We start from the raw sequence: 27,396 nt of genomic DNA, 5'->3' as shown, positions 1-27,396 counted from the left end.
GGATTGGGTGGGGGGCTATGGGGGCAAAAGAGGGAGAGAGAAAAATCAGCATTCCTTTCCTCATTTTTTTCCAGAGCTGCCTGCTTGCAGGGCAGTGGGATTTACCAGGGTGCAAGTCCTTGCTCTCTCTTTTTTCCTTCGAGACAGGATCTCATTATGCTGCCTAGGCTAGTCTCAAACTCATTATCCTCCTGCCTCAACCTCCTGAGTAGCTGGGATTACAGGCCTGCGCTGCAGGCCCAGCTGCAAATTCTCTTAACCCACATTTTTTTGGGGGGAGGGGATGGCTGAGGACAGAAATTAGATTAAAACCCAGGAGAATGGACTTATTTACTAAATTCCAGACCCACAGCTGGCCCAGGGCAACTCCAGGACAGGTAAAGTTTACTGTTGCTCTTTCAACACAGATTGTAACAGAAAAGTTTCTGATTTAATGCAAACCCTTCTCCCAAACCCGAAAGAACCAGGGAGAGGAGTTCATATGTTCTGGCACAGGACTTCAGGAACCTTCTGACCTTGAGGTCAAGGCAGACATTGGGTCTGACCTTTGGAGCAGCACAGAAACTTCTGGATTTTTGGGGGGTGGGGTGGGGTACTGGGGTTGAACTCAGGGGCACTCAACCCCTGAACCACATCCTCAGCCCGATTTTGTGTTTTAATTAGACACAGGGTCTCACTGAATTGTTTAGCGCCTTGCTGTTGCTGAGACTGGCCTTGAACTCTCGATCCTCCTAAAACTGCTGGGATTACAGGTGCACCACTGCACCTGGCAACTTTTCTGAATTTTATATCTTAAGTCCTTTCAGGGGTTTAGTTTGTCTGTAGGTGAAGTGAGGGAAGGTAATGTCAGGCTGTGGTTCCACAATAAAGGAGATGTAAAGGAGAAAGGAAAGTGGAGAGAGAATGTTATCAAAAGCAAGAGCTAATGATCCTCAGGAGTTTCTGGTTCCCAGCCAGAATTTGCCCTTCAGAAACCATGTTAGCAAAGTGCTTCCCTAAGCACCACCACAAATCTTTTCCTTTGTCATGCTGAGCCCAGAACCTGGGGCTCTCTCATGGGTCCCCTCTGGCCTCCCTAGGATATGAGATATGTGGGAAAGAGGAGGGAGGCATCGACACATGCACACAGTGGAGTCTCATGATGTGGCAAAATGACAGGTTCTGTCATGGCAGTGGAGACAGTCAGGTGTCAAGGGAAGAGTACAAAGTGCTAGAACACAGGGCTGGGGGCCAAGCCCTAGGGGATCTGAAAGACATTCAGCTTGCTGGTGTTCTTGAGTGTCTGGCGCCGATTGCAAAACCAGACTCGCACTACCTCCCGGTCATAGTTGAGCTCTTTAGCAATCTCGGTGATCTCCTGACCTGTGGGTAACGGGTTCTTCTCAAAGTAGGCGTTGAGGGCCTCTATGGCCTGGGGGGTGAAGGAGGTGCGGCGTTTGCGTTTCTTGGAGGGCTCACCTCCCACAAACTCCATCAGGTTCTGCTGGCCTTCCTGGTTCCGGAGTTCAGCCTCATTTAGCCACTTCTCCAGCACTGGTTTCAGCTTCTGGGCACTCTTGGGCGTGATGTCCAGCTTCTCAAACCTGCAGACAACACATGCCCAGGAAGAAACAGAGTGTGTTGGTCTCAGTGCACTACCTTCAAGGGGCTGCTCCTCGTGGAGCTGGTAAGGCCCTTCCCAGTGTCCTCTCACTGCCTCCACCATGACCCCTTTGGCTTGTCCAAGACCAGACTCCTCAGACTCTCCAGAATCCCAGGTCTTAACAGTGAGATTATTTCTACAGCCTCAGGTCAATAGGATGATGACAATACTGCCCTAAACAACCATTCCAAAACTTTCACACCCAAATGAGTGAAGTCCTTTGAGAAGTCATCTTGAGCAGCCTCCAGAGGACATGAGTGCTGTCCTCCTCCACCTGCACTCTCATAGGAACATGGCTAACATGACAGGCTACTTTTCTGGCTGAGCCAACACGGCACGGTTGTCACTCTAATAGTCATTCTAGTCTTAGCTACAGAGTTGGCAGGCAGATGAAATCATTGGGTTATCCACTGAGCCCAATGAGTTTCTTCTTTGAAACTCTCTGCTACCCTTCCTCTGATATTAACATCAAAACCAGTTTATAAGGTACTCACAGAAAAATCAGCTCTCGTACTTTATAGTCAGGCCTTATAGGAGGGGGAGATGACAGCATGACAGGGTGTGGCCTGGTTGAGGGCCACAAGGGAACTGAAGTTCCTACTTGTGTGACTAAGTTTATAACTCCTTTTCTGCTAGGATTCCTGAATGGATTTGGGTCTTAGATTGCCCCCAAAAGACCACATAAATGCTCAGGATCAGAGAATAAATTTCAGAGAGTTTAGTCAGTCTTTGGCTACTCCAGGTATTCATATCCAGATAAATACATCTTATCTGGTAGAAGTCAGGAGCAAGGGGGATATGGTAAGGGGCTAGATGCCTGGTAGGCACTGAGCAGACCCTGACCTTGTCCAGGGCAGCCTTACTTACCGGCAGATGGCTGACTGGCTATAGGCTGGACCTTCTGTTGCAGTCAGAGCCTGGCCCACCTGGGTCTGTGTAAGGCCCAGGGAGAGCCGACGGATCTTAAAGTTCTTGGCAAACTCCCGGATCTCTTCTAAGTTGATCCCATCCTCATCCAGATTTGGAGTATGTGGCTCTAGGCCAAAGGAAAGATCAGAGATGAGTGTGTAAGATGGGAATCATCACTGATTAACTGGTCCATTGGTCTGGACGAGTGCATGGTGAGGAATGGGGACACTAGGCTTGTGCACCTACCTTCAATACCCCTTCCCAAGGCAAGCAGACTTGTGGGAAAGGGGCTGGACCACCCTCTCAGGGATAAGGCTTATTTTCAAGTTCTTATCGCTCTAACTACTGACCTTTCCCCCACCCCACAGTCCCTCGTCCTGCCCCAAGCACACTTGTTGGCTGTCCACGTTCCTCAGTGCTGGATGAGAGCCCACAGCAGACAGCCAATGGCTTGGCCTCTCAGAGAAGCAGTCAGCCAACCAACTGGGCAGTCTCTACCATCCTGTCCAGAATCTATCTAGCTCAACAGCAACAAGAATAAGAAAGCTAGCTCCTCAAATTGGGCTTCTGCCCTTTGTGACTTTTGGAATCCAGGAATTTGATTGATTTCAGATGGGACTGCCCAGGCTGGCTTTGATTGCCCACACTTAAGCGATCTGCCTGCCTCAATTTCCTGAGGAGCTGGGACTCCAGGACCATGCCATAGCATATGTCTCCAGGAAATATATAATAAAAGCAGTATGTGAGCAAGTTAAAATGCCCAAATAAATGCCCCCCACCTTCTCTCTTCCAGGAGCCACTTACTGGATACCAACTGGCTGACCGTGGGGGTCTCTGAGCAGGTGATTGGGATGGGAGCAGAGGCAGATGGCTTGACTGCTGGGGCTGGGCTGGCAATGACCACAGCAGGCTGGGGCACAGCTGGTGTGGGCTGGATGGGCTGCACCTGGAAGAGAGATAAGCCCCTGTTTTTCCTTGCATAACTCAGGGGGTCAGAATCCCTGGATGGACCAGTGCAGGAGAGTATGAAATTCTCACTTACCAGTATCCTCCCACCTGTATCCTCTCACAAAACAAGATTAAAGCTGCTGATTACTGATACCCATTCCACAATAGTGACCTCTGAAATAAGTAGAGCAACATGCCCAGTGAAGTTGAAGCCACCTATGCAGATGAGAGGCTCAGAATGTCTCAGTACTCTTGGTGAAAGCCCCAACAAGTTTCTACCTTTGGGATAACTGATCTCACATCTCTGCCCTCAAGGGAAAAGCTTATGCTAGATTCTAATCAGGAGTAAGTTCTTCTCATTCTAGAGTTGCCCAGGCCTCAAATATCCATGAGTAGGGAACAGATAGATAACTCCTTGATCTCACAACAATGAGAGATTATGCATATATTAAAATAATAAAGTACATCTCTTAACTGCACTGAGTCATAGAGGCTAAATGAAAAAACCTAAGGTGAAATATAGTTTTTAGCTGGGTGCAGTGGCTCACACTTATTATAATCTTAGCAATGTAGGAGGCTGAAGCAGGAGGATTGCAAGTTCAAAGCCAGCCTCTGCAATTTAGCAAGACCCTGTCTCAAAATAAAAAAAAAATAAAAAGGGCTGGAATGTAGCTCAGCAATAGAACACCCCTGGGTTTAATTCCCAATACCGCAAAAAGAAAAAAAAAAAGGTTTTATGGAGAAATACCTTTAAAAAAATACCTATGAGGGGCTGGGGTTGTGGCTCAGTGGTAGAGTGCTTGAATGGCATGTGTGAGGCACTGGGTTTGATCCTCAGCACCACATAGAAATAAATAAATGTACTGTCTATCTATAACCAAAAAAAATAATTTTTTAAAATGTACCTATGAATTTCCAGGAAAAAAATCTTGAGTCATATGAAGCAAGCTAACAACAGAAGTAATTTCTGGTGGTAGAATTAGAAGGAATTTTTATGGTGTATGTGTGTGTGTGTGTGTGTGTGTGTGTGTGTGTGTGTGTGTTGTGTGTGTGTGTGCAGTGCTGAGATGAAACCCAAGGCTTCAGGTGTGCTAGGCACATATTCTACCACTTAGCTACCCTGCCAGCTCATGGGATTTTTACTTTTTACATGATACATACTGAAATTTCAATAAAAATCATGTCATATTTGTAATGAGAAGAAACTATAAATATATGAAATTAGTGTTTTAAGTTGTTTTTTTTTTTTTAATAAAGCTTTCTGGGAAATGCATGTTTCTCCAGAATGGTCCTGTTCCCTGGGTTCTACCTCCTGGCAGCTTTCAAGTATATTTCTTTTTTAAAAAAATATTTATTTTTTAGTTGTAGTTAGACACAATGCCTTTATTTATTTATCTTTATGTGGTGCTAAGGATCGAACCCAGGGCCTCGAACATGCTAGGCAAGCACTCTACCGCTGAGCCACAGCCCCAGCCCTCAAGTCTATTTCTTCTTCATCGCTAAAATCTCTACCTTTGTTCAAAGCTCTTTGTCTCTTGCTGGAACTGCTTAAATTGCCTCCTAACAGGTGACAAGGATTCAAGTCTCACAATAGTCTAGTTCTTAGATTTATCTGGATAACAGAAAATTTTTTAAAATGCATCAGTGTTTGTTGCTGCAGCATGACATTCATAACCCTCTGAGGTAGGTCCTCTTACAACCCTTATTTTACAGATGAGGCTAAGCGGTTATTTACAAAGTTTAGAAGCAGCCTACCACATTTGAGAACCCCTGACCTCAATGTCACCTAGGAATTTAGAAAACATATTATTAGGCCCCACTTTAGACATACTGAAAAAGAAACTCTTCATTCCCACAAGCCCTTCAGGTAATTCTGATGCATGAGTTTGAGAATTGCTGCTCTAGCACAGGATACTCCCTGTAGTTCCCCAGATACAGAACACCCTCACAGCCAACTCATCCTTTCATATTAGTTCAAAGCTCCTTCTCTAGGTTAACTTGCCTGACTCCCTCTCCTGTCAGAACTCCCTTCTCTGGTGTCTCAAATGGCTTTATTCATGCCTCTGTCATAGTCTTTATCATGTTGACTTTTTCCTCCCTTCATTTCATTTCATTTTCTTCCAATGTGACAGTATTTTGAATGGAAAAAAAATATTTTAAAAATAAATTAGGACACAGGAGCTGAGGCACAGTGGTAGAGCACATGTGAGGCACTGGGTTCAATAAATAAATAGATAAAATAAACTAAAAATGTTTTTTGAAAAAGAATAAATTAAAGGACTGGGGTTGTAGCTCAGTTGTAGAGCACTTGCTTAGTATGTGTGAGGCACTGGGTTCTATTCTCAGCACCACTTAAAAATAAACAAATAAATGTCCATTGACAATGAAAAAAATTTATTTGAAAAAAGAATAAATTAGGGGCTGGGAGTGTAGGCAGGGGTAGAGAGCTTGCCTAGCACATGTGAGGCACTGGGTTCGATCCTTAGCACCACATAAAAATAAACAAAATAAAATATTGTGTCCATCTACTACAATAATAACAAAAAGAAGAAATTAATAAGCAATATATGATGACTTAACAACCTAATAATTAATAAATCTGTATAGATACGAAATTATCCACATAATCCCATTACATTGGATATATCCTTGTTTGAGGATATAATATATCTAATGTATTGTTCTATAATGCTGACTTTAAAAAATGTTTTTTTCTTCATTTTTGGTACTGGGCACTAACTATACTGGGCTACATCCCCAGCCCTTTATATTTTGAAACAGGGTCTCACTAAGTTACAAAGACTGGCCTCAAACTTGAGATCCTCCTGCCTCAGCCTCCTGAACTGATGGGATTATGGGTGTGTGCCACTGTACTGGGTTTATGATATTGATTTGTAGTTATTTTTAATGCTGAGCTACCTAAGGCCAGCAAGGGCATCTCAGTCATCTTTGTATCTTCAGTACTTAGGATATATTAGACACTCAAAAAATGCTTCTGAAATGAACAATGAAATGAATAATCAAAATCAAGGAGCAGAGTGGAGAGGTGAAGGAGGAGGGGGTACAGAACGAACCTCCTGGATCTTTTCCAGCAGTTTGACCACCCCACACATTTCAGACCCACCCTCCACCTGCCTTCTTAGAATGATATTGACTTCTGAGGGCACAGACACATGTTCTGGTATGATTGGGTAGGGGACCAAAGGATGCTATGTCCTGGGTAGGGTTGGGGTGAACTCATGTAGTCCTTCTACTCAGGGCTCTCCCTTCACTTTCGGTGGGTGCTCTTTTTCAGTAGTCACAACCTGGAGATAAGCAGCCCATGGAGACAGTATTGCCTGTCACCCCACCCATACCCACAACCCTAGTACCTCACTCTTAGCAGGGGACTCAGGCGTGCTTGGTTTCCGGACAGTCACAGGCGGAGGCAGGGGGCTGCTGGCCAGGGTCGCAATCACCTGGCCCTGAGCATTCAACAACAGTTGGGGGGTCACGGCCTGGACTTGCAGGCTTTGGGCTGGTGCTGGGGCTGCCACACTAGCTGAGTTCACCACCCATGGAAGTGTTCCAATAACCTGGGAGGAAATAAGGCAGGGACCCCAGGCATGAGGGCAGTGCCCAGCTCCTCCCCAACCCAGATCCCCACACTGGTAGATGAAGATGCTAATTTGGACAAATCACTTAACCCCTCTGGCCTCCATTTCCTCATCATCAAAGTAAAGGATTCACACTAGAGGGGCTCCTTTCTTTATTCTATCCAGAGCTGCAGCATGACAGCAATAGGTCTGTTTATGATCAGGGACCTGGATGCCAATCCTGGCTCTGCAACATTTCAGTTGTGTGGCTTAGTTTATCTCAACTTCAGTCTTCTTTCCCACCAAATGGGAATAAAAATCTCTACCTAATAGATTTGTACCCAAAATGAGAAAATGTATAAGAAAGCACCTAGCCCAAAGCATAGCCACAAAGTAGGTGCTCTTTAAATGAAACCCCCCAACTAGAATGAGCACCTGTAGGACAGGTTAGTACTACCCCTGCCTGGCCTCAGCATCATCAGAGAGCCACCATAGGGAGCTATGAACAGCAATTTGACACCTTATTTGAGTTTCTATGACTGTTAGCCCAATTCCTGGCCCACTCCTGGCCAGCTTCTCCATAGACCCCAGCCCCCAGACTTGGCTTTGACCACTTGCCTGTCCCTGAGCATTGGTGAGGATCTGACTGCTGATCCCTGGCATGCTGGGAATCGCGTTGGTAATGACCGGAGTTGTAGTGAGGGAGCCCAGGATCTGGGTCTGTCCCCCGAGGGAAGCAGCACTGATCTGTGGGTGGAGGAAGAGTCCTGCTCAGAGGCCAAGGGGTGAGAAAGAGACTCTGGTAGAGGGAAAAGGGCTGGGGGCATGGGGATGGGCATTTGTGAACATGGCCAGGACTGCAGGCCCATGTCCACAGCTGAATAGTATCCAGCACTATGTAGGGGCTTCAGGGGGCAGTAGGGTAGGGCAGAGACCACAGTCAGGACAGTAACTGATTAATCTTTTGGGCCAGGCCTGGGAGGGTAGAAGGGCCTGACTGGAGGGGCTGATGTGTTCCTAGTCACATCTGACAGCTCCACTGCCAAGTCGGGAGCCACACCGAATAGACACCAGCACAGAGTTGTGAGCCTCTAACTGCACTTCATGGCAGCTCACAGATTCGCAATCCCTAGACATCATCCCACCCTCCAAGGCTGGTCCAGTGGTTCAGGTTCTGGAGAATTTGCTCAGCCCTCTTGGCAGAGGCTGTATGCTTTTGCCTGAGCTGGACAGGCTGACAGCTGCAAGAAGACCTCAGAGGGAGCTCATCTCGGCTGATGTGTTGGAAAAGGGCTGTATTCAAGGGGCAGGTCCTCCACTGCGGGAAGGGTCAGTTCTACCCTTGGCCCAAGATTTGATCCATCCCTGGTCAGCCTTGGGTGAGGGCAGCAGCTTACGATTCCTGGACTAAACGCGAAGCCTGCAGGCTGCACGGTGATCTGTGGGGTGGTGTCCACTGGCTTGGGGGTGGGGGCAGCAGCGGTGGCAGCAGTGGGCTGTGGTAGGATGGCAGGCGTGGTCTGCAGCAGCGGCTGGGTCTGGAACAGTGTCTGGGGCTGGGCTGGTGGCCGGGGCTGGGCCGGTGAAGAGGCCTGGACTGGTGGGGTAGCTTGTACGGGTGCCGGGAGAGCGGTGTTCAGCACGGCAGCTGCTATGGAGCAAGGCAGAGACAGAGGTGCTCAAACGCCTAGCCATGGCCCAGAGTGGCTCCAATCCCAAGGGATCTGGCACAAGAATAACATGGGGTTGGGGCAATGGGCATAGGGGGCACGCAGCTGCTTTGATCCTTGAAGGGCTGGCACACGCCAGCATCTCTCATCCCCCCTCCCTTGGGCCAGGAGATGTGTAGGTTCAAGAACCAGATGTTGAATCTTCTTGCAGTCCTTCTCAGGAAGCTGGCATGGGGGGAGGGGCAGTCTCAGGCAGTTGGTTGAAGGAAGAAAGGCCTGCTGGGCTGACATGATGTCCTGGCCTAGAGTTCCAAGATGGTGCAGCGGCTCTGTGGCTGGGAGCCTGGGACACTGATGCAGACTCCAGGGCTGTTGCCCTGAGTGGGCCGTGGGTTCTGAGTCCGACATGGCAAGCACGTGTGCAGGAGTGGTAGTGTAGGGTGGTGGGGGGCCTGGTGCAGTCCTGGGGAGAGTTGCCGTTACCTTGCAGACCAGCTAAAGGTGGCTTGAATAGTGCCCCCGTGGGAGAAGCAGCAGTCAGTCCTGGGAGGGCAGCCACAGTTGCTGTAGGAATTGTCCACACGGCCAGCCCCTGCTGCCCAGCCACTTGACCTGCAATACTGATGGGGATAAGAAGAGGTTGAGTAACTGCCCCTGCTGGAACCATAACTCCTGTCAGAACTGTGGCTAAGTTTTCCTGAGTCAAGACCTGCAAAAGCAAACAAGATTTCAAAAAGAAAAGAAAAAATAAAAAATCAACATTGATAGCGCAAACACTGGGTCTCTTAGACCCAGTTGAGCACAAACAAAACATTTTAAGGGCAGTGGGGAGAGGCCACAGGAGGCAGGGAAGAGCCATGCCCTAGCTGGAGGCTGGACCTGAGCGGGTGCCTGAGCCATACTATCTTGCCTGCAGAGAAGTGGCCCAAATCAAGGCAGGGCCCAGCCCTGCCCACTGGACAGGTAGGGCTGCACAGACCTTCTCTGCAGTCTGCTGTCTCTTAAGCCTCCCCCAAATTTCCCCCAGGCTCTGGTGGAGGATGCCCTCTGACTGGATGCCTCAGAGATTAGTGCATGGAACAAAGGTCACCAGGGCTGTGCTTTCCTGCAGGATCCTACAGGCAGCTTCTCACTGGCTGGGGCTGCTCCCTGTCTCTAAATGAGGACTCTGAACACTCTATTAACTCTTCCAAGCATCTGCTAAAGGAGCTGACAAAGCTATTCACTTATTTCATTATTAAGATAAGCAGAAACTCTGCAGCATGAAAGAGTTAATGGAATTTCTATAGTTCTTTCTGGACCCAAAGAAACTGCCCAGCAAATGCAGATCTTTTCCAATGGGCCTGATTTGGGGAAGGGAGAGGCCAGGGGTCCCAGTAAGAGATTCCCTCCCTCAACCCATACCCTTTCTCTGTCCTGCCTCATGCAGTTCCCAGTCCCTGGCCACCCCACACCTCATTCCTACCCACTGCCCTCAGTCCAGCTCCCTGGGGTGGCCCTTACCTGGGGGGCAGCTTGTACAGCCAGTGGTGTCAGGGTCTGCGATGCCTGAGGCTGGCTTGGGGCTTGGCTGAAGGTGGCAATAGCGGGGGCAGGGTTCGGAGGGATCCCGGGAAGTGACTTCACTTCATATGGCATTGAGAGAAAGAAGGACATGGAGTGAGCCTGATGTGAGTGGAGGGAGTCACTGGGGTAGAATATCTTGTCTGCCACCTGAAGTGGCAACTCTCAGCCCCATTTTGTATTTCTGCATAACTGAAAACTATTTGTTGGCCTTCCCTGGCCCACAAGGCAGCTTCCCCAACGCTACTTATAGTGAGAGTAGGAGGCTGGTAGTTCTGTGCCAGATCTGGAAGATAGCCACTCTCTTCCTGAGTTAGGCACAGGGAAATTAGGTGCTGGCAGGCACCTCTGCAAGCAACCTGTGGGCTGCTCCTGCTTAACCACAGGCATCCTGCTAGCATCTGATTAGAGAAAACATTTTGCCTTAACCATGAGGTAGGCCGCACTCCAGAGCCAGCTGTAACTGGTTTCTTGCACAAACTCACCAGAATGATTCCTGATCTTACCTTTACCTTTTGCTCATTAAGGTTGATTACTATATATACTCACATACCCTTTAGCTGCCTAATTAAAACTGAGTAATTTTCCCTAAAAGGTCCTCCCAATTCAGAGAATCTCTTCCATTTTCAGACTCTGCTGAGGAGGATTAATTTTCCTGAACAATATAAACCACAACCCATATATCTGTGAGTCTCTCAAACTTTGGGCACGCCTGCACTTAGTCCTTGAGTATGTATTTTCACTTTGCAATAAATTCCCTTTGCCACTGAAACTCTGATGTGTCCTTAAATTGTTTTCTGTAATGTGGTCAACAACCTGGAAGGGTCAGGAGCAGTGGTGCATGCCTGTAATTCCAGCAAAGCAGGAGGCTGAGGCAGGAGGATCACACAGTAAGATCATATCTCAAATTAAAAAAATATTTTTTGTTGGAAAAAATGTAATGAAACATAAAAAGGTAAACTTTTATGATTTATGTTTGCCACATAACTTATAAAACCTACCTTATATGTGAGCTTTTCTTTTTATCTAAAGAAATGAAACATTCATTTTATTAGGTCCTATTTCCTTGGACCCTGGTGTCCAAGGGTTTATATATATTTAGGATTTTTCTACTTCCTTCCATACTGCTTTACAGAAAGACTAAACTAACTCTCAGAATCACCAAAAATGTACCTGCTTCTCCACAGCACCACCTAAGTTAGGTTTTAGCACTTTTTTTTTTTTTTTTTTTTTTTTTTGCTTAATAGTCATGTGCTACCTTCCCTGTCTGCCCTGCACACCCACCATGGCAGTACTGGGGAGTAAACCCCAGTAGAAGACCCCTCTGCAAGGTGTTGAGGAGAAAAGTCATTGTGCTTTGAGCCATATCCCCAGCCCTTTTTATATTTTATTTTGAGATAGGGTCTTGCTAAGCTGCTTAGAGACTCACTAAATTGCTGAGGCTGGCTTTGAACTTGTAATCCTTCTGCCTCAGCCTCCCAGGAGGCTGGGATTACAGGTGTGTGCCACTGCACCTAGCTCCCCAGCCTTTTTATATTTTTTATTTATTTAAAATTTTTTTTTAGCTGTCAGTGGACCATTATTTATTTATTTATGTATTGTACGTGGTGCTAAGGATTGAACCCAGCACCTCACAATGCTAGGCAAGCTCTCTATCACTGAGCCACAGCCACAGCTCCTTATTTTTTATTTGAGACAGGGTCTTTCTAAGTCATTGAAGCTGACCTTGGACTTGCCATTCTACTGCCTCAGCCTCCTGAGTTGCTGTGATTACAGGCATGTGCCACCAGCATCTGTGATACTTCAAAGTCAACTACTTTTCTTTTCATTGATAGCAAATTTAAAAATTTTTCCATATGATGACTTCCTTCTATGTCAATATTTAATTTCTCTTTGACAGGATTTTTAGTGGACTATACCACAAAGAAGACATTTTTAAAATATTTATTTATTTTTTTTTAGTTTTAGATAGACACAATATCTTTATTTCACACTTACGTGGTGCTGAAGATCGAACCCAGTGCCTTGTGCATGCTAGGTGAGCACTGTACCACTGAGCCACAACCCCAGCCTCCAAAGAAGACATTTTTTAATTAAAAAATTATTATTATTATTTTTTAAAAATTTGAGACAGCGTCTTGCTAAATTGTTGCCATCCTTCCTGATACCTAATTCTGTTCCTTTTCAAACCTGCTCTGAGAAATGAATTCTCAGTAGCTGGGAAGGGGAAAAATAATTAAAGAAACAATAGCAAAGATGTTCAAGGCAGAACTGTTAATGAAAACAAAACGACAAACAATTTCACCTGAAGTAGGTGTATGAATCTATGTCACTAATAGAAATGGGCATATGAAATAATATGGTGCAGAGTGTTATACTCCATGTCTACTCTCGGTGGCCGCACATACAAAAATATGTGTGTGGCAAGGACTGGACATAAGAGAGACACAAATTACTAGATTATTTTTAATCCTGAAAAGATCCTCTATTACTTTGTTTTGTTTTAATATGAGAGACCCCTTCTTAGTATTGCATACCAAGAAAGGTCCCATCAATCTAAGCTGGCAGCTTATTAGGTAGTACCATCTAACTACCCTGACAATGGGACCAGGGTTGTGGCTCAGTGGTAGAGCATTTGCCTAGCATGTGTGAGGCACTGGTTTAATCCTCAGCACCACATAAAAATAAATAAATAAAATAAAGGTATTATATGTGTACACACACACACACGTGCGCGCGCCCTGACAATGACTAAAATCCTTTCACTGAGAGGAAGACTTTGGTGAAAGTCTTAAATATACAGACCTCTGGAAGAAGATGCACACTACATAAGCACTCATGCTGAAGTGTAAATAATTGATTTAGAATCCATTTCTCAGAGCAGTTTTGGAAATGAAGCAGAATTAGGCGCCAGAAAATGAGTTATGGAAGACAAGAAACCTCCTCAGGGTTTTCTGAAAAGGAGCCCCATCTCCACAGTGGCTCTGCTGAGAGGAACAAGTGGGATAAGAGTCCTTGTCTGTCCTGCCCATTCTCCAGGGAATTGCACCTTAAAAAAAAATAGGTGGAATCCCTTGTCATTCCTATATTCAAAAGGAGAATTAAGATACTGAGGTCACTAGGGTCCCAAGAACCTGCAATCTGATTTGCAAGTAGATCAAGGATGGTGAAGTTATGCCATTTTCTTGTTAAGAAGCTGTTGTTTCTCTGAAGTTTGTTAGTTCTAATTTGCTCTTTTTTGGCTCCTCCCCTTATCCCCTCCCCCTGTCCGAATCTCCAGTCTAGGGAAGGGGTGAAGAACAGTAGAAGGCCAGAGGAAATGAATCAAGGTGTTCTGAGGGAACTGGTAAAGGAGGCCTAAGGCTTCCTGCAAAAGAAGACCACTCTGCAAGGTGTTGAGGAGGAAAGTCAATAAAAGGTCCCTCAAGGCTGGAAAGCAGCACCAGGGCCACCCAGGGCAGCCCTGTTTCTCTCACAGCTGTCTTGCAGGTGAATGCAGCTTACTCTGTAAGGTTGGCTTTGCAGAGGGGCAGCACCTATAAAACTGCAGAGAGGAAGGAACAGGGATTTTTCAGGAGTTCTACCTAGTCTCCTTTCTTTGAGGAAAGTAGGATGCCCTCCCATTCTCAGTTCCTGGGACATCTCAGTTCTACCACAAAAAGGACAGGGTTAGAAAGGCCAGAAGGATACTGAAGGCCCAGTTCTCTTTGCATTGGGTCTGACTATTTGGTTTGGACCTAGGAGCTCTCTGAGGTTGATTCAAACTAAGCTGAAACATGCCAATCACCTCCCATCATTCCCAGTTTAGGCCTAGAAGTGGCTGTAAGAGGAACTAAAGCTCCAGGAAAAAGGAATGCAGAGTAGCCCTACATGCTGACTAAAAGTGGACTATGGTCACAGGCTGCCCAGCGGATGGGAAGACAAAATCCTAATGCCACCTGGGCCCCTGGGACACATGCTGGCTCCCCAGAGAATCACAATGGACTCAGAGGTAGTGATACCAGATTGGAGCAATGGTCTCATACCAGCCTCTGCAGAGGGGTCTGGGTTGTCTGGTCCTGGGTTGCTGGCTTCGGCAGGGCCTCCACTCTGAGAGCTGTCAGCAGCCACACTCTCCAGTCCTTTGCCCTCATCTTCAGCAGGGATCTGGGCATCCACTCCAACTTCTAGCACTCGGATGGTCTCGTGGCTTGACATCACGATGACCTGTAGGCAGACAACAAGGAATACCGCTAAGAGGAGGAGTCAGCATAGCCCCTGGTATGGCTGGAGGAGAGAGAGGGTACTTCAGATGTAGACCTCCCAAGCAGCAAACAGTGTGCTCTGTGAGAACACCAGATTCTGGGGCAGGCTACTACTCTCCTATTCCATGGAAAGAGCTGCTAGAAGAAGACAGGTCCTAGTGTCAGGGAGAAGGGTCTGACACAGTTGGGAAAAGTCCCAGAACTTTTCCACTTGAGAGATAGTTCTATTTGCTCTCCCTCTTGGGCTCAGTTCAGGGAATAGGAAATGGCCTGTCCCACAAACTTACAAGGATGTCCTCTTGGCTGCCAGGACATGGTAGTGTGGCTATGAGGGATCCTAATACAGTACACATGACTTAAGTTGGACCAGGAAACAAATCCATCTTTGATTCTCTTGAATCTGTCTGGAAGTTCCCCAAAGGTAAAGGGATGGAAAATAAATGCTCCCTATGCTGAGTAGCTTTTAAGCTCACAATGCCTTTATTTCCAAAACTCTGGAGTAAATGACCAGGATTCCCCTGCAAGTTAACTTTCTGAAAGAAGGATGAGGAATCCTAAAGATGTTCTGATCTTCCTCACCCAGCCCAGCTATGGCTCCAGTGGAGCTGGGTATCCTAACAGCCTGTGGTTTCTATCATGCTATCCAGCAGTGGGCATGCTCAGAGTACAAGGGTGATCCTCCATGTGTATGATGCAGGCAGACCCTGAGTCACCTTAGAACACTTGGTGGTCTTCTGCTCAAATGCCCTGTTTCAAGCACTGAAGTACTGCCACTTGGGCCCTTCAAGAATCAGAGACAAAATCTGTACATTAAAGTGCTTTGTGTCAGTCCTCCCGTACACTTGGCCTGGGCCACAAACCACTGCCAAACATGCTTCTGAAGCCTGAAAACTGAATCCAGCCAGAAACTTTCCAACAGGAAAATAAAAGTGAAATAAATCCCCCAAAGCATTCCCTTTTACTGACTCAAACTCGATCTATGAGGGGCTTCTACTGCACTTACATTTTAAAAGACATTCATTTTTTTTTTCTCATTTTAAAAAATGACACAAGAACTAAACAGTCATTGCAGAAATTTTTTTTAAATTAGAAAAAATTAAAAGTAAATTACTTGGTGTCCAAACCTTTCCTTGTTTACATTATATGTATTTGTGCATTTTAATTCCAATTTTAAAAGTCACAGCTAAATCCCCCAACTCAGAATCTGACAAGTCCTAGTTGGCAACTCCCCGTGACGAAATAACCATGAACTTTGGTAGGAAACAAAGAGGGGTGCTATGGAGCCTTCCTCCCCTACCCACACCCTTTTGTCCATTGCCCTTACCACCCCTTCCCTTCTTATCCCAGAAGATACCTGCTCATTGACAGTCAGAGAGGACTCGGACCCGGCTCCAGGATCCATGGTCAGTTGTCAGGGTGGGGTGGGGGCTGGCCCACACCTAGTGCATCCTGGGTAAGATGGGATTGGAAAAGCAAAGGCTGATATGATACAGCAATATAATTTCCAGACCATCTAGAAAAGTCAGAAATAGAATGATAGGAAGACAGAAAAGTTAGGTTCTCCCAAGTATCTGGAGAAGTAAGGAAGCAGGATTCTAAGAGTCTCACTTCCTACAGAATCCCAGGAGAACCTACACTCAGGAGGAACCAGGAACATCTGTGCTTAGAATGACAAGAGAAAAGGGAGGACCAGGCATTTCTCCCTAGGAGTTCCCTGATCCAGTGGGAGACAGCACACCCAGAAGAACCCAAAACAAATATGACAGTTAATCAGACCCTTAGACAAAGATGAGGAGCACTCTGGTTATCAGAGAATTACTCAGAGGAGAAATCTGGGTGAACTTCCTGGAAAAGATGGTAAAGACATAAATTAGCAAAGTGGTCTCAAACTTTTATATGCACCTTTAATATCATCACCTGGAGCATTTACTAAAAATGCATATCCCAGAACCTTTCCCTCCAACAACTCTCAGAGTCTGATTCAGAGGGTGAATCCCAGATTTTGCTCTCAGGTGAGTTTGTGGCAGTAGCCTAAGGACCACAGTGGCCTGCCGGCACATAGGAGATAGAACATCTCAGATGGTGGAACAGCCTGCCAAATCCAATAAGGAGTGGGCAAACCCATGTCTGGCTGGAGCCACAAACCACAGAGTTGAAAGAAATAAAAGAAATAACCAGGTACAGTGGTTCACACCTGTACACCCAGCTACTCCAGAGGCTGGGGCAGGAGAATGGTAAATTCAAGGCCAAACTGGGCAACTTAGTGAGACCCTGTCTCAAAGTAAAATAAAAAGATAAAAAGAGTGGTGATGTAACAATGTGGTAGAGTGCCCTTAGTTTCAATTTCTAGTGATGCAAAAAAAAAAGAAAGAAAATAAAAAGTAAATAAAAGAGGTCAATAGATTTATGTTTAGACGTTTATATAGACATGAAGGCATTAAAATTGAGTTGAAAGCCTACTGTAGGCTACTGTGGGCTATGTACTTTATGTAATACTCACTGTACTAACTGATGTATTATTACTCATGCCCACTTTGGGTGAGGAGTGGAAGTGGTGACATTAGTATCACCACATTACAGTGAGGAAACTCAACTCAGGAAGGTATTCTGAATTCTTCACTTTTCCCTTCCTTTTTCTCTTTCTCATATCACCCCCATTTTTTCTTTTCTTTTCTTCTGTTTTTGTTTGTTTTGTTTTGTTTTACAGTGCTAAGAATAGAGGCCAGGGCTTGTGCATATTAGGCAAGTGTTCTGCCTGAGCCATACCCGCATCTCTTACCCTGTTTGAAATTTGGGGTAAAATTCTGCTATGGTCTGGATGTTTCTGTCCCCTCCAAATTCATGTTGAAATTCTACTTCCCAAAGTCATGATATTAAGAGGTGGGGTCTTTGGTAGGTGATGAGGTTTCATGAATAGATTTAGAGCCTTTTAAAAGAGATCACAGAGCATATATGATTACATGAAAACAGAGCAAGAAGGAACTGGGAGGACGCATGTCCTCATCAGACACTGACACCTTAATCTTAGACTTCCCAGCCTCCAGGGTTGTAAGGAATAAACTTCTGTTGTATCTAAATTATCTGATTTATGATATTTTGTCATAGCAGCCCAAACAGACTAAGACAAAGTCACGTAACATAAAATTCACCATTTTAACAATTTAATTATTTAATTTAATTTTTCACTGCTGAGACTCCAACTCAGAGCCTTGGGCATAGCTAGGCAAGCACTTTACCACTGAGCAACATTCCTAGTCCCCTTTTTAATTATCTTTAAGTGCATGATTTAGTGGAATTTAGTACATTCATAATGTTTTGCAACTGTTACCAACTAGAACTTACCAATTCTAGAACATTTTCATCAACCAAAAGGAAATTCTGCCAGTTAACACTCCCCCCCCCGACTACCACCTCCCAGGAGGTAACAATCTGCTTTCTCTCTATATATGAATTTGTCTATTTTGGATATTTCATATAAATAGAATAATACAATATATGACATTTTACTTAGCATATGTTTTCAAGGTTTATCCATATATTAGGACTTCATTTCTTTTCATGGCTGAATAATATTCTGTTAGATGGATCTACTGCTTTTTTTTTTTTTTTTTTTTTTTTTGTGTGTGTGTGTGTGTGATGCTGGGGATTGAACCAAAGCCTAAGCAAAGACTCTACACACTGAGCCATATCCCCAGCCCCAGATCTACTACTTTTTTTTTTTTTTTGAGATATTGGGGATTTAACCCAGGGGCACTTTATCACTGAACTACATACCTAGTCCTTTTTAGTTTTTATTTTGAGACAAGGTCTTGCTAAGTTGCTTTAGCGCCTCACCTCACTAAGTTGCTGAGGCTAGCCTTGAACTTGTGATCTTCCTTCCTCAACCTCCCGAGTTGCTGGGATCCCAGGTATGCACCACCCAGCCTACATTTTGTTTATCCATTCACTAGATTTGATGGATATTTGGGTTATTTCTATCTTTTGGTTATTGTGCACAGTGTGTCTATAAATATTTGTGCATAATTTGTTTAAATGTCTGTTTTCAATTCTTTTGAATATGCATCTATTGCTGGGGTTTTAGCATCTTTCCCCCTTGACAAAATGCCTCCTGGTCAACCAGGCAAGGCGAACCTTGAGGTTTCATCCCTCCTCTTCCTTCCTCAACATTGTTAGAGTGGGAGTCAAGGGAAAGATAAGCAATTCAAGATAGCTGTCCATTTCAAAAAAGAAAAAAGCTTTCCCTTTCCAGGCAGGACAGGGAATGCAGGAGAGACAGAAGAATTTTCTGGAAGAACTAGTGAGCATCTGCCTACCTTCCTGGGATATTAGCCTCATTCCTGGGTGATGTCCTCCCACCATATTTTGTTCATGGGAGTCTTCCATGAAATTTTCTAGGGACTTGGCAATTTACTACCACTGCTGAATGAAAACTGAGATGAGCCAATGAAAGTTGTTCATGTAGAAGTAATCAGTAAGTCATTTGCAAATTCAATTAAAAGGCAGAGATAAAATTGAAAGAAAAGGTGAATTTAGGTCTATTATAGCTTGACAATATACATTCCAAAGGAAGAAGAAATTTCCATTTCCAAAGAAGGCCATCATGAGGAAGGCAGCAGTAGCCAGTCTTTGAGACATCTGCTCAGAGAAGTAAAAGCTTGCTCAGAATCTTATAGTGGCCGAGGCCATTCATAAGGAGTGGTTAAGCATAGGCTGGTATTCACTTTGTGACTGTGTTATGAGGGCTGAGCTGAAGGGTACAGTCAATCAACCCTTCGGTCCCTCTCTAGGTAATCTCAATCCATTTGACAACTACCAAATCAAAATCTCTCTATCTTAGATTTCATCCAAGAACTTTAGTCTCATATCAAACTCCCTACTGAATGCTCACATCATTTAATCTGATATAAGAAAAACTAAGGCTTGGTAATTCACCTTTGAGATTCTATGAGTTTTGAGAACCTGGGTCCTCGGTGTCTAGTCCTTTGTGTTCAGGACAGTAGGCCTGAGTCAGCCGCTGGCCATACCTAGGCTCATCCTAACCCACCAATCAGACTTCAGTCCAACAGAAATCTGCATACAGCAGAGGCAAAAGACTCCCCTTGTTCCAGACTTTAGGCCTCCCTTCTATCTTAGTCTCCTATGAGAGTCACATATGTGATATAAATGTCTCTCTAATGAGTAGGCACTCAGCATTTTAACTCTGAGCTATGTGCCATGGATTCCCTTGCTTGCTTATTTGTGCACTTTACTCTGGACCTGCTCTAACCCCTCATCACTTTCCACATTTTCTCAAGCTTCAGGCTGTGACTTGGTTTAACTGATTAGGCGGTTGTCTAGTTTGCTTTCAGACCATTTCCCCAGTGATGTGAAAATAGCACATTTGGAGAATCCCCTTTGAGCCCCAGATGCCATTCATTGTCTACAGCCTGATAGACAGGGAGGAAAAAGAATCAGCTGTCATGTTTAAGAGAAGGAGCTCCTTTCCTCACCCCAGCAATGGAACCCTAATATATAAACAGATCAAAGCAGAACTGATCTGGTTAAAGCTGGGGAGGGAATCTGAGCCCATCCAGAACCTTCTCCTTTGCCTTCTCTCTACAATGACTCAAGTTTGAAAAACACGTGAATCAAGATACCTATGTAGGGGCTGGGGTTGTGGCTCAGTGGCAGAGCACTTGCCTCGCACATGTGAGGCACTGGGTTCGATACTCAGCACAACATAACAATAAAGATATTGTATCCATGTATAACTAAAAAAATTAAAACGACACCTATGTAATTCATGTATCCTTTGCTTTTCTGTGCTAGAGTCTAAAATCCAAGCAATCTCAGAACAGAATGAACTGTGGGTGCTGAGGCATTTGTCCACAACCTAAGAACCCAAAAAGGTCCAAGGCCATCTAGGAGTTTCAATGGAGAGGAAGAGCTGGTTCTACTTGTCATTCTCCTTTGGAACTGTTCTGGACTTCAGGTAATATTCCAAGACACCTAGCAGGAGCATTGAGAAATCCCAAACAAGTCAGAACTTCCTAGAACAGTCTGAGATTCTAGTAGAAGAAATCCTGAAATGTCTTGTCCTAGTCAACACATATTTCCATGGCTACTATGTGTTGGGTATAGTGGGAGGAAAAAATACATTTCCCACCTTTGTCAAGAAGTCTACAGTCTAATAGGGAAGACAAGGAAATAAAAAGGTAAGTATAATACAGCATTTCTAAGTATTCTGGTGGATGAAGAGAAGTCAGTGGAGGATCCACAGGAGGGACATACAATGCAGTTTTGTGTGATCCTTGTTCTCACAAAGGTATGTATTTCAGACATGAATCTTGATATAAGAAAAATCTTGTCCTTTGTAGGAAAGTGAAACTTGGGTGGGATTTATATTTTTTTATATTTATTTTTTAATTTTAAGTGGGCACAATATCTTTATTTTACATTTATGTGGTGCTGAAGATCGAACCCAGTGCCTCATGCATGCTAGGCAAGCACTCTACCACTAAGCCACAACCCCAGCCCCAGACTTTGTGTGTGTGGTACTAGGGACTGACCCAGGGAACTACTTCCCAGCCCTTTTCATTGTTCATTTCATTTTTTTTAAATTGAGACAGTAGGGCTGGGGATATAGCTCAGTTGATAGAGTGCTTGGCTCCCATGCACAAGGTTCTAGGTTCAATCCCCAGAAACACATACACACACCAAAAAAAAAGAGAGAGAGAGAGAGAGAGAGAGAGAGAGAGAGATAGGGTCTTATGAGGTTGCCCAGGCTGACCTTGAGTTTGCAAACCTCCTGCATGGGCCTCCCCGGTAGCTGGTATTACAGGGGTCACTGGGCTCAGCTAGATTCAGCCTTTTAAATCGGACCCATTTCTGTTTTTTAAATCAGCCCCTTAACACTCAGTATGGTCAAAGTTTGCAATGTGTTAAATATCTTTCCATTATATACTCATTTTTTAGGGTAGAGAATACTCTGTGTGAAGTTAGCAGAGTCCAAAGAAAGCCTGGGTAAGCTGAATTTAGTTTTATCTGTATTCAATTGAAAGAAAGTCACATTTGTTGTAAATTCATCTTTCAGAATTTTAACATTATAATGCTCTCTGGTTAGGTTGTTTTTTGACATTAGTGCTAAACCACTTTTATATTTAAATTCACACCTGCTTACTTCTTGCAGAGCTGACACTCAGACTGGTTGCCAGAAGAGGGCAGGAGATTGGGACAGAGAGGTAGCTGGGGCTGCAGAGAATGGTACAGGCGATTCACTCTTCACTGCTTCTCTGGGTGTTCTCACATAGTCTGGGAACTTACTTGCTTATTATTTTTGCAGTACTGGGGATTGAACTTTGGGACACTCTGTCACTGAGCTACATCCTCATTCCCCCATTCCTCTCATTCCTGAGGAACAAAAGTCATGATAATTTATGAAACCCAGGCCTTTAATACATAGCATTAAGAGCATGGTCCAGAGACATCTCAGTTTTGATGTTTACGAGGTAGAGAACTTTGGACAAATGATTTAATTTCTGTGCCTCAGTTTCTCCATTTACAAAATAGAAATAATAATAGCACCTATTTCCTAGGGCTATTGTAAAGAACAAATAATCAACACATTGTATATGAATGCCTGACATATACTAAGTGATCAGAAAGTGGAAGATAGTATAATTAATTTGCATACATTATCTCAATTATGTTTTTCAACTTAGTGTAATAGTTAAGAACTTTGGTTTGCCTCTCTTTCACTATTTCTTAATTGTGAGAACTTGGGCAAGGGCCCATGTTCTATGCCTCAGTTACCATATTTGTAATAAATTGTGTAAAAGTCCAATAAAGCCAGGCATGGTGGTGTACACCTGTAATCCTAGCAGCTCAGAAGGCTGAGGCAGGAGGATCTCAAGTTCAAAGCTAGCCTCAGCAACTTAGCAAGACTCTGTCTCAATATTTAAAAGAAAGTTTTAAAAAGGGATGGGGGGCTGAGATTGTGGCTGGCCTAGCACAGGCAGGACCCGGGTTCGATCCTCAGCAAATAAAAAATAAAGGCATTGTGTTGTGTCCATCTTAAAAAAAAAAAAAAGGATGGGGATGTAGCTCAGTAGTTAAGCATTCCTGGGTTTAATCCCTGGCACTAAAAAAAAAAAAAAAAGTACAATAAGTGTTACCTATTATTATTATAATTTGACACCAGCCCCATGAGGCCACAGAGCTTAATGGTTACATAGAGAATACCATAGCTTGACCAACTGTGTGACTGTCTGGGGGTAGATAGATTACCTCTCTGTTTTCTCACTGAAAAGATCCTAATAAGAAGGCTTACTTTGGAATTATTGTACAAAACACCAAGAACAATGCATTAACTAGTGGCTATGGTCTGAATCTGAAATGTCCCCCCAAAGCTCATATGTTGAAGGCTTGGTCCCTAGGAATGTCCAGAGGACCAGTCTTTGGAAGGTGGTTGGCGACAAGGGCTCTCATCTCACCCATAAGTTAACCCATTGATGGAGTCATTGCTTAACAGACCACTGGGTACTAGTGTGGAAACTTTAGGAGGCAGGGCCAAGTTGAAGGAATTAGGTCACTGAGGGTCTTTCCTTAATGGGCATATTTTGTCCCTGGCCTCTTCCCTCTCCTACCTTCTCTTTACTAGCTGCCAAGAGGTGAGCAGCTTTGTTCCACCACATCTTCCCCACCGTGATCATCTGCCTTGCCACAGGCCTAAAAGCAGTGAAGCCAGCTGACCATGGACTGAAACATCTGAAATCATGAGCCAAATAAACCTTTCCTCCTTTAACTTGATTTATCTCAGGTATTTTATCACAGTGACAGAAAGCTGACTAACATACTAATACTACTTCCATTTTACAGATGAGAAGGCTAAAGATCAAAGAAAGATAAGGGGGGACTGGGGTCATAGAGTGCTTGCCTACCACATGTGAGGCACTGGGTTTGATTCTCAGCACTACAGAAAAATAAATGAATAAAATAAAAATATTGTGTCCATCTACAACTAAAAATATTTTTTAAAAATAAAGAAAGAGGGGCTGGGGTTGTGGCTCAGCCGTAAAGTACTCGCCTAGCATGTGTTGAGGCACTGGGTTCGATCCTCAACACCACATAAAAATAAATAAATAAAATAAAGGTATTATGTCCAACTACAACTAAAAAATATATATAAAAAAACAAAAATAAATAAAGAGAGGGGCTGGGATTGTGGTTCAGAGGTAAAGTGCTCGTCTGGTGTGTGTGAGGCACTGGGTTTGATCCTCAGCACCACATAAAAAAAAAATAAAGATATCATGTCCACCTATAACTAAAAAATAATTTTAAAAAATAAAGAAAGAGAGATAAGGGAATGGGCTTCCAAGCAAACCTAGGTTCGAATATTAGCCTTGCCATAAAAGAGTTGTGTGGTTTTTTTGTTTGCTTTTTGCACTGTGGGTTAAACCCAAGGAAATTCTACCACTGAGCTACAACCCTTTTATTTTTTTACAACTTTTTATTTATACAACCTTTTTTTTATTTTTTAATTTGAGACAGAGTCTCATTAAGTTGCTGAGACTGGCCTTAAACTTGGGATCCTTCTGCCTCAGTCACCCTGGTTGCTGGGATTACAGGGGTGCCCCACTGCACCTGGCAGTCAGTTGTGTGATTTTTGAGCAACTTATTTAACCTCTCAGAATCTTAATTTACTTATCTTTAAAATGGCAACTAAATAGCCTTACACAATAATATAGAATCATATAAGTAAAATACTTAGCATGGTGCACATAACATGACCCTCACTTTTATCTGTAGGGAAATGGAAGTAGAGAGAGAGGCCAGGTGACTTGATCAAGGGAATAGCAGATTCAAACTTTCAGGCCAAGTCCACCTACTTCAGATCTCTATCCTTCCAAAAACACAAAAAGCTTCCTATCAGGAAATAGGAGGAATTCTTATGGGGACTATTCTGGCCCCCAAAATAATAATATCATTAATGTTTATGAGGTGTTCATGCTCTGCTCAATGGTGACCCTCCTGTCACTTGCCCACCCACAAGACTATAAAAATGTTTTAAGCCAGGCACAGTGACTATATACCTATAATTCCAGCCACTCATGAGACTGAGGCAGGAGGATCACAGGTTCAAGGCCAGCTTCAACAACTTATCAATACTCTGTTTCAAAGAATAAAAAAAGCTGGTGATGTAGCTCAGTGGTAGAGTGCTTACTTAGAATGATCAAGGTCCTGGGTTCAGACCCCAGTACTGAAAAAAAAATGTTTTAAATTGTAAAGTATCATAAAAAATGAAAAAGATTACAATTATAATTAGTTAATTATTTTTATTTATGGTACTGGGGGTGATGGTTAAACTCAGATCCTTGCAATGCTAAGCATATGCTTCATCACTAAGCCACATCTATTACAACTATTATAATTTTTTTAAAGAGAGAGAGAGAATTTATATATATATATATATATATATATATATATATATATATTTAGTTTTTGGTGGACACAACATCTTTATTTTATTTGTATGCGGTGCTGAGGATCAAGTGCGCTACTGCTTGAGCCACATCCCCAGCCCTATTATAATTTTTTAATAATTTTTTTTAGTTGTAGATGGACATTTAACTTTATTTATTTTTACATGGTGCTAAGGATTGAACCCAATATCTCATATGTGCTAGGCAAGCACTTTACCACTGAGCTACAAGCCCCCCCTCGCCCGCAATTATAATTTTATTGTGATTAAATCTTATTATCTTATCCCAGATTTTTTCTTAAAACAGAGCATCCTTGGAAAAGCAATATTTTTCTGGCTCACTTTCTTACACACACACACACATACACACATATATATGATATATACATACATATATGCACACACACATGGGGGGACAGATATAGATATAGATAGATAGATAGATAATTTGTTTTGTTTGGGTTTTGGTTGTACTGGGGATTGAACTCAGGGATTTGCACATGCTATATGCTTTAACACTAAAGTACATCCCCAATCCTATTTTCTTAATTGCCAGGCAGTACCCCCAGGAAGAAAAGAGAATAGCTTCCCCCAACCCTCTGTCTCTTTCTCCAGTATTATCTTGTTTTAATGTTTAGGATCTACTGGTCATCCCAGAAGGAAAAACTACGCAGAAGCAGCTTTATCTAAATTGACCTTAGTACCGCCCTTGGTGAATATTTTGTTGAACCAATGGAAGAATGAGCGAAGTTCTACAGCAGATATGCAAAGAAGTTCCAGGTCACAGAAGCATCATCTTCAGCACCAGGACTTCAATCAAAATGGAATAGGTGGAATTTTTCCTCAGAAGGCCTAGGCCAGTCAATATTGGCTGCTTTAAATTACCGAGATAAGTGGAGGAGGGATAAATGTGTGTGAGCAACTGAAGACCAGCCTTCTACTTTGGGAACAAGGTATTGGGAGGAGCAGATGAGGATAAAATCTCTGCAAAGAGCCGGTTGTCTTTGGCCCAGGAAAGCTTCTTGACCCCTTTTTATTTCCCCCTTTCCAGGTTATTCTGTGAATGTTTTAGGTTTACAATCACAGTCAAGAGTGTAATCTCAATGTTTAAAGTGGCGGTTAGAAAGCACGTAGAGCTCCCTTGGCCTTGTCAGATGCGAATGCCTAGGGAGCACATATTGGGCCCATTATTATGACTATTATTAATAATAATATTGTGATTAAATATTTATGAAGTGCTTATGCTGTGCTCGATGGTGACCCTCCTACCACATCCCCACCTTCTAGCAACACCCAGGTCTCTAGCCCCGAGTCCCATAAGTTCTCTCGTAGGTTCGTGCGGGTGAATTGTGACAGGTCGCCCTGGCCGCCTCAGCTGGCCCTACTAACCAGGAACCCAGGCACCCGGGTTCTCCTGTGGGGCGGAATCGGTGGTTCATTCCCGACCAGGGCTTCGGGGACAGAAACCCGGAGCGGCCAGGGCCAGGTTTCCCACCGGGTCCACCTGGCGGCCGCCCCTCCCCGCAGGGTCCGAGTCTGCCCGCCGGCGGCCGAGGGCGCGGCCCGGGGTCTGCGGCCCCAGGTGGGCAGCCGCGCGTCGTCCCACTCGCGGAGCTCCCCGCAGCCCTGGCCCGCCATCCCGCCGCCCCGGCCCCGCGGCTTTTTCTCTCTTTATCATAAATATATAAATTATGCTAATTACGGGCATTGCATATTAACCAAACCCGAAACCTCCCCTGCCCGGCCCCCTCCCCCTCCGTGCAAACCCCTCCCCGCCCCGGACCCCGCTACTTACCGGAGCCGGAGCCGCCTTCGCCCCGGGTGCCCGGCGGCCACCGATTAGAGATTCATCTCACAGCCCGGGCCAGGGGACCCGGGCCAGGGCCGGGGCGGCCGCCGCCCGCAGACAAAGAAGCCAGTGCGGCTTGGCTGGGCTCAGCTCGGCCCGGGAGCCGGTCGGGACCCGCCGCCGCCCCCGGGCCCCCAAGCCCGGGCTGGGCAGAGCCGAAGGGGGCTCTGTGGGCTGCGCTGGGAGGAGGGGGACGGCCGGGAAGCGGGAAGGGGAAGGGGGGGCGGTCAGGTATATATTTTTCTTCTTTCCCCCTTTGTAACGGCCCCCCCTTTTCCCTCCCCCCCTTTTTTTTCCCTCCTTCTGCTACTTGGATTTTTTTAGCTGCTGCGTCATGAGCATAATTTATGCAAAGAGCTTTGCCGCATGCTGCACCGCCCGCGCCAACCGCCGGGGGCGGCGGTCAGAGAAGGGAGGGGATCTGGGGACCCGGGATCGAGGCACCGTGATGGGGAGCGAATCCTCCGCCCCGACCAGGTCAGGAGATCCCAGAGGTTCTCTCCTGGGACAAGAATAGGGGGTCGGTAGGACTAGTTA

General features: G+C 44.7%; 1 protein-coding gene and 1 long non-coding RNA gene across 4 annotated transcripts in view; one reads left to right on the top strand and one right to left on the bottom strand.

Moving 5' to 3' along the window:
- The window catches only part of LOC144364835 (uncharacterized), a 35,453-nt gene that overhangs the window by 3,954 nt on the left and 4,103 nt on the right, over positions 1-27,396 (top strand). The window contains exons 2-3 of the long non-coding RNA XR_013422914.1: positions 20,360-20,522; positions 25,649-27,336. This is a non-coding gene — a long non-coding RNA (uncharacterized LOC144364835). The remainder of the gene's footprint in view (positions 1-20,359; positions 20,523-25,648; positions 27,337-27,396) is intronic.
- Positions 56-26,944, bottom strand: Pou6f1 (POU class 6 homeobox 1). 3 transcript variants are annotated; one of them, XM_078014679.1, is made up of 11 exons: positions 26,806-26,944; positions 15,906-16,000; positions 14,333-14,513; positions 10,248-10,369; positions 9,228-9,453; positions 8,472-8,725; positions 7,693-7,821; positions 6,871-7,074; positions 3,356-3,497; positions 2,510-2,678; positions 56-1,583 (listed from the first exon to the last, which is right to left on the bottom strand). In XM_078014679.1, the coding sequence occupies exons 2-11, from the start codon at positions 15,951-15,953 to the stop codon at positions 1,238-1,240; spliced, it is 1,821 nt and encodes a 606-aa protein (XP_077870805.1). In that variant the 5' UTR covers positions 15,954-16,000; positions 26,806-26,944; the 3' UTR covers positions 56-1,237. The 3 variants fall into 3 exon arrangements, with proteins under 3 accessions (XP_077870805.1, XP_077870806.1, XP_077870807.1); XM_078014680.1 differs by having other exon boundaries at positions 8,472-8,722; XM_078014681.1 differs by lacking the exon at positions 26,806-26,944 and having other exon boundaries at positions 10,248-10,364; positions 15,906-16,009.

Source organism: Ictidomys tridecemlineatus, chromosome 6 (genome assembly GCF_052094955.1).
Source record: "Ictidomys tridecemlineatus isolate mIctTri1 chromosome 6, mIctTri1.hap1, whole genome shotgun sequence".
Lineage (NCBI taxonomy): Eukaryota > Metazoa > Chordata > Mammalia > Rodentia > Sciuridae > Ictidomys > Ictidomys tridecemlineatus.
Note: the sequence above shows the minus strand (reverse complement) of the source record. Positions and strands in the feature narration are given on the sequence as shown.